At 40.5% G+C, this 13,162-nt stretch overlaps 1 protein-coding gene across 2 annotated transcripts in view; it reads left to right on the forward strand.

The window, feature by feature from the left end:
* The window catches only part of Gbs-76A (Glycogen binding subunit 76A), a 30,866-nt gene extending 23,335 nt beyond the window's left edge, over nucleotides 1-7,531 (forward strand). For both annotated transcript variants that reach the window (XM_072301852.1, XM_072301854.1), the window contains exon 3: nucleotides 1,993-7,531. In XM_072301852.1, the coding sequence (XP_072157953.1) occupies nucleotides 2,000-3,760 (1,761 nt within the window). In that variant the 5' untranslated portion in view covers nucleotides 1,993-1,999 and the 3' untranslated portion in view covers nucleotides 3,761-7,531. The remainder of the gene's footprint in view (nucleotides 1-1,992) is intronic.
* Nucleotides 7,532-13,162: the final 5,631 nt, after the last annotated feature.

Below are 13,162 nucleotides of genomic sequence, written 5' to 3' on the forward strand. Positions count from 1 at the left end.
TCATTCTGAAACCCAATCAACACTGCAGTAGCTTACATTAGTGAGTAATGCCAAACGGAACTATGTGCATTATGACGTGAGCCCTGATATGCATATATTTTTATGGGTCTCGGAGCTCATGTCTTAATGCACATGGTTTCGTTTGACAGAAATATGTTCATTTCTTGTGATGGCGCATAAGAAACGCTTCTATTATTGTCAAAAAATACTTTGTTGTAATTATTTTGTCACAGTGCAAGTTTCTGTACAGCGAACTATTACACTCTCCATAGCTTTGGTTCAAGTGCATTTTTCCCTCCCTCTGATGTTTTAAGCATAATAATATTGATTCGCTGAATTTTTGGTCTAGGCACTTGCTCTGCTTTTTTCTTTTCGAATCGGATATTTTGTAACCATTGCACCACCAAAATCTCTGCACTCTGGTGCTTTACTTGTTGAACTTGGTTGAATGAAAAAATAATGGTTTCAAACCACCTGTAAGGCATGAAGCATGCGTAATTTTTTGCTCAGAATTGCCTTAAAATTGCTGTATTTCGAACTGGAAATTTTCAAAATTCCAAAACTCTCGCCCCCCCTTCCTTCTGAAAGAGTCGATCCCCCTGTGAACAAAATGAGCCTAATGGCAAATTTGCTCCAAGTATAAAAATCCCCTGCAACGGCCACAGTGGCGAAACCTGATAGTAGAGTAGGTATTTCGAGTAAGAATAACCATGCAACTGCAAACCCGCAAATCTTCAATGTTTTCTCTTAATATCTGCTCATGAAATAAGTACACGCTCTAGGGTCAAGGTTACTTGAGTGTCTTCTCATTACACGGCACATGATTAGCATTCATATCAATGCTGAATTTTATCAACGGATTTATTCTTTTTCTGTGGATATTATTACTCTTCCTGGACTTCCCTGTAGCTCGCATAATGCGACAGTCAGCCACTGACTTGGTGATCGCGATATCTTCTTCTATTTAGATCTGTCGTCAAGTATTGCATCGAAGCAATTATTTTAATAATTATCAAGATGCAATGAATCCATCTCTGTCTTCCCCTGCTACTTTTCATTCTTGCCCTTAATGTGCTCTGCATTCATCACGGTAACACACAATGCTTCACCTCAAATTGGCCCTCTGGCCAAGCAGTGAGACCCCTAATGCGAGGGTTGGATGGAAATAGAAATAAGGGATGTTTTGCAAAAGTTAACCAATAAAAAAAAGGAAAAAGGGGTGTGCTCGCACTTTTTCCTTTTTTTAAAGAAACATATTCATAAAACATAAAACTCATGCACTGAAGAAACAACAATTCGTCCAAGTCATAGGAAAATACGAATCTGAGTGTAGTCTCATAAACTTTTGATTACCAGTGCAGACAGTATATAGGCAGATCCTGGGGTGGGGCGAAGGGGGAATATCCCCCCTTCGTCCGAAATAAAAGGAGAAAGAGCAAGAGAAGAATGAAAGAAAGAAGTAACGGAGGAAAGAAAGGGGTAGGACGCTTAAATTATTCATGACGTAATCGACTCAAACCGCATATAAGATGCTTTTAAATTTTGAAAATTTTCTAGAGGACCCCCTGGACCTCGGACCCCCATTTCGCTCTCCTCCCCCTCCTTCTTCGAAGTATCTGGATCGCCTATAAGACAGTAGGTCGGTATGTCCAAAAAGTTGAATAACCCATATTTTAGGAATTTTGTTTTTTGCACTGAAAAAAAAACTCCGGCCTTGGGAGCCGCAATTGCGGGCTACGACGATTCCAGGCTCAAAAGCCGAAAATTCCGGCTGCTAGAGGCGTAGCTTCGATTGCTCCGGGTTCAGGGGCCGAAGCTACGGCTCCAGCAGCCAGAATTTTTGGCCTTTGAGCCCGGAACGGACGGTATGTCTATATAGCCCATAATTGTGGCTCCCACGGCCGGAGTTTTTTTTTTTTTTTGTGGGCTTATCTTCCAAGCGTGCTTGAGTGAGTGTCCAAAATCTGACGTTGCCGGTGGTTTCTGTTTCAGGAGGTCGATGAGCTCAGAGCAGTGCAGTTTGGGCTCGATTCTTCCGCCGAACTACCGTCACCGTGCGGAGGCCTTCGCCCGGGACCTCCAGCAGCGGCTGTGGAGCCTCGGAGGCGGCCGGTCCTCCAGCGACGACCGCCTCACCAAGCGCGCCCACAACCTCGCGCTAGACGCCGCCCACTCGGCCGCCGGGCAGCCCTTCGAGCCATGTCCCCCGTACGCCGCTTTCGAGGAGGACTCCTCCCCCCGCAGCCCCACCCTAGAGCCGGGCACCGACCCCCTCGCTCAGCTGGTCAACCGCTCCGATGGCCTCCCCATCCCCCAGAGCGCCGAGGAGGGCTCTCTTCGATGCAGCTTTTCCGCAGACTCCCAACAGAGCATCTACTCCACGCCCTCAGACAACTTCAGTCTACCAGCATCCAGCATTCCCTATCGAGATAACCCCAGCCCCGAACCACCCATCCAACACACCCCGGTCGATACCTGCGACCTGTTTCGGGATCTCTACAATTCCCTCGATCACACAAACCAAGAAAGAAGCGCCAAAGATCCTTCACACCAGACGGAGCTCCCCACTCAAGCCATCCACCTACAAGCTTCGCTAACGAATGGAGTCGTCGATCGTGAGAGCGACAGTGTGAACAGTCTAGCTAATAGTTTTAATAAAATTAGTTTAAACGGGGGTATCTCGGATGAGTGCCATTGTGAGAATAGTGCGATAAGTAGGTTTGAAATTTTAGAAAATAGCGATCGTAACGCCAACGATTTGGTGAAGAATCGAAACGAGCCCGGAAAACCGAGACTCGATAGCGGGAGCAGCGTCGACACGATAAGCAATGATAGTTTGAACGTATGTGAAAGTGAGATGCCGCTCAGCCCCGATAGCCTGAACAGCCTGGACAGTTTGAGCACGCTGCACAGCCCGGACAGCCTGAACAGTCTGAACAGCTTCGACGCCTTGAAAGAAACCGAGCGGACGGTTAGCGAAGAGAATGGCTGTAAGTGTGAGGTGGAAGAGGAGTCGAAAGAGGAAAGACTGAGCGCTCCCAGCGAGTGCGAGCGAACGAAGCTGCGCCGCAGCTCGTCGCTGAAGACGTGGAAGACGCCGCCGGACACCCCCGGGCACAAGAAGATCGTCCGCTTCGCCGACGTGCTCGGCCTGGACCTGGCCGACGTCCGCACCTTCATGGACGAGATCCCGCAGATCCCGCGCTCGGCCTACTCCGACCTGAGCGGCATCGACGCGGACCTCTTCACGAGCACGACGTCGCCGAGCGTGGAGAGCACGTCGGTGCCGACGCCCAAGTACCTAGTTCCTCTCTTCCAGCAGCCGGGCGGGATGTTGGACTTCTTCGACAAGCTGAGCCTCCGCAACGTCTGCCTGGAGAACGCCGTCGTGACCGACCCGGCCCTCCTGGCCGTCGCCGGCACCATCCGCGTCCGCAACGTCGACTTCGACAAGAGCGTCTTCGTCCGCTACTCCCTCGACGGGTGGCGCTCCTTCGCCGATCTCAAGGCCATGTACGTCGTCAACTCCTGCGACGGCTACTCGGATCAGTTCTCCTTCGTCCTCTACGCGCACACCCTCGAGATCGGCGATCGCCTCGAGTTCGCCGTCCTCTTCCAGACGAAGGGGGACCAGTACTGGGACAACAACGGCGGCATCAACTACATCTTCCAGTGCGTCCCCCCGCCGCCCGCCGTGGCTGCTAACATGGTCAACATCGGCACCCCGAGCATGGGTGAGAAATATGGCGGTTTCTATTGAGCCACCTCAAAGTAGGATGTTGAAATAACATCCTGGTTGTTTAAAAAAAATGTCCGAGGAATCTCAGAACGTTAACTTGACAACTTGAGGACATTGAGTTTGACGTATATATGCTAAAGACAATCATGTATAAATTAATCAAACTTTATAAAACTCGATGGCTAAAGTGTGACACCACGTGGCTCCATTGCGGTATTTCAATATCTCCGCTCCGAGTTTATTTTTTCGAAGGGAACAAGTCAACTTTATCTCTTAAAATGTATTCAGAATTTTATACCGACCTAAAAGAAAACTCGAGAAAGTTTCTAAGATAAAACGTTAACTACTTTCCCTGGGAAAAAATAAAGTATGACCGGAAGTCATCAACGTCGCAAGCAGAGGTTCGTGGTTTCATACTTGAGCCATCAATATGGAGCGCAAATATATCGTTCCTTTTTATTTGATTGATTTTCACATGATTCTTTTTAGTATGTGTATGTCCCAGTGGCAGAAAGGGTAATTATGAAGATAAACGTTTTGAGGTCATCGCACTTTTTTTTAAACTGTTAGGTTGTTATTCCGACATTCTAATTTTGTTGTTATATGTCCACGTCGTTTGGAACTCGGTGAGTTAAGTAGCTGGCCCCCTGCTGGCAAAACTCGCCGTATTTTTGTAATTTTGCTGAAATATTGCAGCTCTTCTTTTATTCAACTTCCTCTCGTTCCAAAGGTTTTTGCGCCCAAAATTCCTAAAAACGACTGGGCTCGAATTTACTTTCAAAATGTTGAAATGTTCTTTTACGTTAATAGTTTTAAAGCCATAATAATGTTCTACAATTTTAGCATTGCTCTACTGGATAATACAACGCGTCACCTTCTTGCTTCAAAATATTACTAGTTTTTGAAAACCCATTTCGAGGTTTTTCTCGTCGACGCAGTCATTTCAGAGAGGGGGTCATTCAGCTTCATTTGCCAAATCACAAGACGGTTTCAACTTATTTTTGACTTATTATGATGAGCAATTTTAAAATTTTACACGATCAAACTAAAATGCTGGTGAAAAAATTCTGGTAAAAATTTAAGTGTAGGTAGCTTCACTAGTCTTCACCAAATTTTCTTTCTGTCATGGAATCAATATTATATACCGATTGAACAACCGTACCAACATGTCTGTACAGTTGAAAGTGAGTGAAGTTGTCTTCTGATTTTTTACTCTTAAACCATTGCATGAAAAAACTAAGAAGCCAAAGTAAGAAGAATGACTCGGACTTTTTTTTGCGATCAATGAGTCTTGTGAACGAGAGGTTCTTGTTATCATTTTTCTAGAAGGATACAATACTTGAAGAAATGCCTTATACTGTTATCTCATTGTCAGTAATATTCCAATTCTCATCTTTCTAGAACAAACGATGGGCGTCGAAGTAAAGCGCTCAGAATTGGTCATAACTTTGATTGCCACTGGATGTTGGGTTAAAAATTATTAAAAATCTATTTCTTTCGTTGAATTGATTTCATGTTATTGGAGGCAATAGTCAGGGTAGAGTTGACTCGTAATTCAATTTTTATCAAAAAAATTCGTTTTGGTTGTTGGCGATTGCCCCATTTTATCAGTTTTTCGCCATGTTTCCTCCACAGACTGATCGAGACTCCTAGAAATGTTGCTTTACTCCTTTCTTCTAGTCACACATTATTTTGGGGGGAAGGACCCAAAGAGAGCCACCCAAAATATTATTTTTGTCTCTTCGGGCTGTTGGAATGACAATTATTGTAGGCGAATTCATTCTGTGATATGTGAGTACAAGTCATATACTTCAAATATAATTCAACCATAATTATTTCAAGTTTCTCTTTGTGATAATGAAAGACCCCTTCTCTCAATTCAACTTGAAATAAAACAACTTATCTTTAATATTACAGCTCCTTTTTTTAGTAATTTTTACGTGAAAAGAGGTAATTCTTTGTGTGAAAGCAAAAGTTCTGTCTGAGATATCGATCAAAATCCATCGGAAAGAATCCTAATGAACACGAGGTGCGTCTTTTTCAGAACCTGTAATAAGCCATTATGGAATTGTTTAGTCATTTATGTGTTTAAGTCACTTTATAAGGGTATTTTTTCAAAGGTACCTCCTTTTAAAAACGAATACTACTTCTACAAATTTAGAGGATTATATTTAATGAGTAAAACGTAAAAAAATTGAGAGAAAATCGATATTATTATTTTTATAGATAGTTACACTAACCAATTGTGATCACTCACTGCTAGTATAATTGAAAAGGTTAAGCTAGAGGGATTTATAAGGAACTTTTTATTTAAATTTAAAATGTAAAATTCCAACATCACCAACAGGAATTTTACTAACCGACATACCTGCAATAAAAAGTATCTATCAATGCGAACGTACTCTGAAGCGACGTCCAAACAAACATGATAAAAAAATGTCTGAAATGTCATGTTTATTTATTGAGTATCTACGTAGCTTACGATGCATTAAAGTAGGTAATGTGATATTGAACTTGCGGATGCATTCATTGTAAGTTACAAAACTCGTATGATCACAAGAAATATGAAAAGTAAAACTATCAGGGATGAGAGCCAGTGGGGTTTAATTACATTGCAACGTCGGAAAGTTTTATTTGACAATATCTTCATTCACTCAAGAACGCTGCAAAATTATATTTTGAAATTTCAAGTGAGTCTTCTGTGTGATTGACGAAAATTCCCTGAAATTTTGATATATGAAATGCTCTTACGTCTGTTGGGGGAGAAATGAATGAGAAAATAAGTTTATTTTACTTTGGCACGTTACAATGCGATTAAGCTCTTCTGACTTTTACCTCTACAACTTGTGGTTGGATTTGTTTTTACGTCACATGAAAAGCGGAGTGGATGAAGGCTGATAGGACGCAATAACTTCACTTTAGCGGTTCAGCAGAAAATAAGACGTGTAATTCTATTATGCATATATTTTTACACAATGTTCGCCACTCCTCAGGTTTTACGGGATTTTCATTGAATTTTTGAATATCTGACTAAATAAAATTACCACACAGTAACGGGATGAATTCTCGTTAGCAAGTAAAAATTCGATGAAACTTTTAAGAGTATTCTTGGGGAAAAGATCTACGGATTCACTATAAAATTACGCCAGTTTTGGTTGTAACGCTTTATTTCAAGTACACGAATATCTACGTTTATATAGTCGGTTTATTTCAATTATATAATGTTCATGATGAACGTCATCAAATATACCTTTTGAAATCAGCTTTTTGTCGTTTGAGAAGACTATGTTACAATATCTGATGATCGTTTACTTCTCATCCCTTTTGGTAACGTTCGGTATTTATTATTATAGCTTGTAAGTTTTTTAGGATTATTAAATTTTTATCGATACACAATGATTTGTGTCACACATATGAAACGAAAAGACTGTAAGATTTTTTTCTTTCTTATGAATCTCCTATCTGTGCCAAAATTTTGATGTCAAAATGCAATAAAAATTCAAATTGAAATTTCAAAATCAGTGAGACGAGTTTTAGTTCAATATATGTATATTTTCTGTCAATTATTTTTACCACTGCGATACGTGTATGATTGAATCAATGTTATTTATTTACAAAGAAATTATTATATAATTGGACAATACTTTTAATTGTTTATACTTTTTAAAAACGTTTATAGGCAGAACTTAACTCTGTGCATATTTGTATATGTTTATATACATTTGTTTTAGAAAATACATGTATATATATGTACAGTTTCATAGAGAAAATTACAGATGTCAATACAACGGAGTCTGAATGTTTTCCTTTTGTTCAGAGTCCATGCTGTGGATTTCCCAAAAGTAACACGCCTTCAGAATAAGTTTTAAGCCGCAAAAACTATCCTCCCTCCGCGGAGAATATTTGCTCCAAGTAAAAAGAACTCTTAATCCGATAATTTTTATCAAATTTTAGTTCAAATGAGGGGCTTGGAGAACAAGGCACACGCGTACAGTTCTTGCTATTTTAAGAAATACGCGTTTAAAGTTTAAAAACTTCATGGAGCCTTACGGTAGAAAAAAAGCTCACACTCCCTTTTTGATGGTTAAAATTGGATTTGCGTGATGAACTTCTCACAGAATATAGATTAAGACTAGTTTCAGTTGAAATTATTGATATCTCATTTTTTTCAAAAACTGCATTTATCCCGCTTGCCTTCCAAGCCCCTCAAATTAAATACAAATGGAGCAAATAGACAAGGACGGCTTAGATTTATTTTATTTTGCCTAATTTTTACTCATGTTTTAGGTATTATAACGAGGAATGTTAACCTCATTCTCCCTTGAAGTCGCATGAGGATATTCTTCATACTCCAGGAAAAGTTCACGTGAAACATACTCGTATAACCGAATTGTAATTTCACATTCAGAAGAACTAAGCAGATTCTTAATTTTTCTGCAAAATAACAAAATCGATGGTCAAGTGAGAAGCCTTTCGTCTCCGTTTGCAGATTTCGTGTCATTAGTACATTTTTCCTTTGAAAAACTAGTCAATGAAATTTCCTGAAGACTCCCTTAAATTCTCCTCTCTGTTAGCGGAATATTCTGTATAAATTTCTAGATATAAAGTTGGCTCATTTCGAGTCTTAAAAATGTAACAAGAGCGGAAAAATTCATCGTTTCCAGCACAAAGGAGCGTAACTCCATTCCAAGGTTGCAAAATTTGCTCAAACAATTAATTTATTTTACAAAAATGTACATGTGCAATTGTTATCTAAAAATTTTCTGTTTTTTGCTTGGAATCTATAGAAAAATCAGGGAAATTTTCAGTCAGAAATGCCCAAGATTCTCTTGATCAATAGGCAATTTGCGGAGGGAAATTTGGCAACATTGGAATGGAGTTACGTTCTTCCGTCCGGGAGACAACGAATTGGAACATCACAATGGAGCTATACGTGGTTTCCGACTTTGGCCATCGGAACACGAAAGAAAATTCGGCAACATGAAATGTCATTAAGCTTTCACTGGTTATATCTATATCCAGTTATAAAATCCTTTCTTTTTCGAAATTATTTCCTCTATAAAAATACGTCTTCCTCTCAATTTCATCTGACCTCAACGTTCCTGGACGTGAATCAACGCATCTGATTTTTGAAGCACTTGCAGAGGATCTGACAGCGAGGCAGCCTCACCGTCTCAGTCGATACTCAGGTCTATTTTTAAACGTTGAATGGCATTACTGTAGAATCGACAAGGGCTATCATCGAAAATTGGATAATGCCCCTCTGCTCCCGCAGTTAGAGGAGACTGACGCTACTTCCTCGTCAGCTAAGGGCACTGCAGAAAAGGCGGACCTTTTGTATTTTTATTGAGTGAGACGGGAGACGGGAGACGGGTGCTACTAAAGTCGAGAGACAAACTGCATTGTTGTGAAACTCGGGATATTGTTGTTTAAATTTAAGATACCTTTATGTCACGCAGAGGAACTAAGACCATTGTAGACTGTCATTTACGTAAGGGGACATTCAAAGGATGTGAATGATTTTTTAAGTGCAAATTATGACTCAAAAGTCAGCAAAATACGCTCTATCAGAGCTCAAATTATTCGTTTCAAGTGATGATCTCGTACCACTCGTTGTACCACTCTTACATATAGATCGTATTCGATACATCAAGCGAGTGAGATTTTATCGATAGCGATTGGTTCAAACCACAAACATAGCCTTAAAAGTCAATTGAGTAATCTAACGGAACGGGGTTTTTTTTGGTTTTTTGTGATAGGTTATCGATTTGTATATGAATACTAATTGGACGTATTTCTGTTGAACGGAACTAAGCGTCAAATTGAGTTCCTTTTGAAGATTTTAGAATCCCGGAAAGCGCGTTCTGTCATACGGAACTAAGCGCCATGGAGAAGCATTGCAAGTATAGGGCGGAACGAGCATCGCGCTCCGCAACATCCGCCAGTGCAAGCCCCCCTTCCCCCTCTGGCGCTTAGTTCCGTTTGATAGAAATACGTCCAATTGGCCAGTAGTAGTGAAATTGCTACGAAATTTCTCATTTTCAGCTTTTCTAACTGATATCTTAAAATTTTGGTTTGAGGTTACGTTCTATTATTTTGAACCAAACGATACATCGAACCACTATCGAATACGATCCATTGACGAGGTGCTACGGTGAACGCTCTCCAACGTCTTAACGTTGGAACCGTCGTCTTGTTTATTTCTTTGGCAATAGTAACCTCAAATTTGGATGATTTTAACCAAGCATGAACTTTACACGTACTCCGAGGAACTGATGAAGTTATGAGCGACAAGTGAGACTTCCGATGCTGCCGCCCAACTTCGTTATGATAAATTCTCTGACAAATTGAGTTGTTCGTGCAAAACCAGAAGCACCGTGCCCTTGCCAAAATTCGCGAATAAGACGCAGATTAGCAAATAAATCACATCGGTTACTTTCTTCCCTCTTCCCTTCTACACGTGGTTCAGCCCACACGGAAAAAGCTAATAATCTTGGGACTTTATTTTTCATGAGTGAGGCATCAATGCCATGCTTGCCATTCTGCGCTGAACTGAGAAAAAAAACACTAAGAAGTGGCCCGAACTGTTGTACTGCACTAAACTGTTAACACTTAAATATTATTAACTATATTCTTTTATGTATATATTATTCTACCTCCCCTTCTCTATTGCTAATCATTATGTTAAATATCTTCTTTTCATCTGAATGATGATGTCTAAAAAGACCTAAACCGGTATAGATATCTCGGTGTGACTTCAACTTAATATTCCAATGGAAGCTGCCCGAGCTGAACACACCCCCCCCCCCCCCCAGTCTGTGATGGTACTTATTAGAGCAAATGTTTTTTTTACTCTAATTCACTAATTTTTAGAATTTCTCAGCTTTGTTTTCCCCGCGAAACGCTGTGGACCTAGCACCATTTCTCCACCTTGTTCTCTTTAACTCAATGCAAAACATGCATATTTTATCGCATAATGTGGCTATCTTATTCAGTCACAAATGTTGCTCCAACGCAAAAGCTCTTTGTATCTCCAGCTTTCTTTTTGAACTCAATATCAGCCGGGATGTTCACGCAGAGTATTTGAGCATAGTTGTGATTTATAGAGGGGGAACACAACAAAATTACTAAGGGAAAAATTTTTCGAGGGGCTGTTTTCAATTTCAATCTTCCTCCCTCGGGAACGGGATACTCAACGGGAGGCCCGATTTTCAACAATTTGCTGTTTATCTCCAGATTATCGTGAAGACAAAAATTAATCGGAAACTACCGCTTAAAGAGCTTATCCATACAAATTTTAAAAAAAATTGACGCCTTCGTAATGCAAAAGTTTAAATTCCATCTTCTGAAGTCTTAAACATTGAAAAATTCAACATGATAAAGACTGCTGAGGCAAATGCAGCACATAAAAATTGCAAAAATTGCTCTTTCGGAACTGCCATTTGCCTGAAGGCAATTAAAAACATTAGACGTTCGGAATTAACGGAAATTATAAGAAAAGTATGTGACTGAATCTCTGTGAACTGTAGACATTAGAATCAATGATATCAATTTGCAATATGTGTTTGCTAACCATATGTAGCCATGATTTAAATCCGGCTATAATTTGCTCGGCTAGCCTTAGAGTTCATTACAGTTATTGAAAATGATATCATAATTTGCCGAGTTGATTGGTGATTAAATTATGTCGGAGGGTGCTGCGTTTCACGCCTGGGAAGTTCAACTCGTAGTCGGTCAGAGAGCTTTTGCCAAACAGGTTTAAGGTCAGCTCAGTACGGTTTATTTTTAGTCTATCGTCTGGTCTCATGCCAGCGATGCGCATCCTACCACGACGCATCACAGATCCGCTTTACGCAGATCATTCAGATTTTTTCCCTTAAAAACACCCAACCGCTCGCAGGAAAAAGGACCCCAGTACTGTATTTATGGTCATTCCTGAGACAGTTCCTTTCCCTAGATGGCCCTATGTGATCTAAATTCTGATTAAAGGAGGTTTAAAGAGATCTTCAACACAGAATCATTAAAATCACATCTTAAACTAATCCCCAGTAATATCGAGCAGAATGACCTCAGGAATATAACATTGCCGGTGATTACATTGATTTGACAATATGTTAGAAAAACACGCTTCAATTCTTTGGTATCAATTACCCCATTTTGAGTTTTAAAACGACATAAGCAAGACACAAATCTTCGACTTGATGGATTACTGTTATCGCAAGGAGGACGATGTGTGATGTGAAGCCCACCACGAAAATTGAAGGCGAATTGGCAAATGCATGCAGCCTTAATAACCTCAGTCAGAACATGCCTCTGTAAATTTAGAGGGATATAATTTCAAGCTCGCTGAAAAGCGTTAAGTAATGACGGTTGTGTCGTGTCTCATGTCATTCAGAGCCACGAATTTGGGTGGGCGTTCGTGAGAAAATAAATATTTTCCGTCATTCAGATGCTGTTTACGACTTTTCATTTTTCAACACAGCATTCCTTCGGTTTCTTCTTCTCCTTTTACAAAAACAGTTGAATTTTAAGAAACATTGAAAAAGGCCCGAACAATCACAGCGTTGTCGTCAATGCGTAGCCCTGGTAGAAATCCTCGTGAAGAATTCTATCTTTAGTTAGGGTTGGTTTTGTCAAGTTTTGGTAGTCTTCCTCATTTAAGTACCGGCGAAGCTAGTGAAATTGAAGTTTTTTATACTATACTAACTATTGATATCATTGGGTTTATCATTGGGCAGAAAATCTCTGCACGGTGGATGATTGTAATTTTAAAGACTTCAACGGTGGCTTTGATCAGAGAAAACGTTTTTCTCTTGACATTTTTGCAGATGTGACTGTTATGCTAAACTATGTTCAAGTGGGGATTTCACCTCAAACGAGTCATTTCTTCATAGGTATTAAAAATCCCTAAAGGGCTGTAAGTCGACGCATTATTAACGCCTCAATTTAGATAAGATATTTAGCGTGGCCGCACAGAGGTTTTGTATAATTTCAAAACCATACGACACTCTAGCATTACGTAAACTAGTGAGGAATTTGGATGCTTCAGATAATTCTCTAAGGCGCAGGCCCGCCACATCCCATCTCGGGCCCTGGTACCAGTTTTAAGGTCCGGGCCCCAAGCACGAAAGGGGGGGGGGGGGTGGAAGGCCGAGGGGTATCCCTCGAGAAATTTTAGCCTTAGGCCTTTTCGATTTCCGTTAACATTTTTGCAGTCATGAATGCGCTTAAGTGCGCTTCAGCTAGAATTGTATTTAGCAAATAGGTGGTTTTTCTGCGAGGATTAAAAATAAACGAGTGGTACGGATTATAACAAACGAATATGAACTATGCAAAACGATAATCCGGGTATCGGAACTTGGCTGTTTTGAAAACGCCTTCAAATGCGGCGTGATACGACATCCCGGAGAGTTCAAATAGTTG

This window comes from Bemisia tabaci, chromosome 1, assembly GCF_918797505.1.
Source record: "Bemisia tabaci chromosome 1, PGI_BMITA_v3".
Taxonomy (NCBI): Eukaryota; Metazoa; Arthropoda; class Insecta; order Hemiptera; family Aleyrodidae; genus Bemisia; species Bemisia tabaci.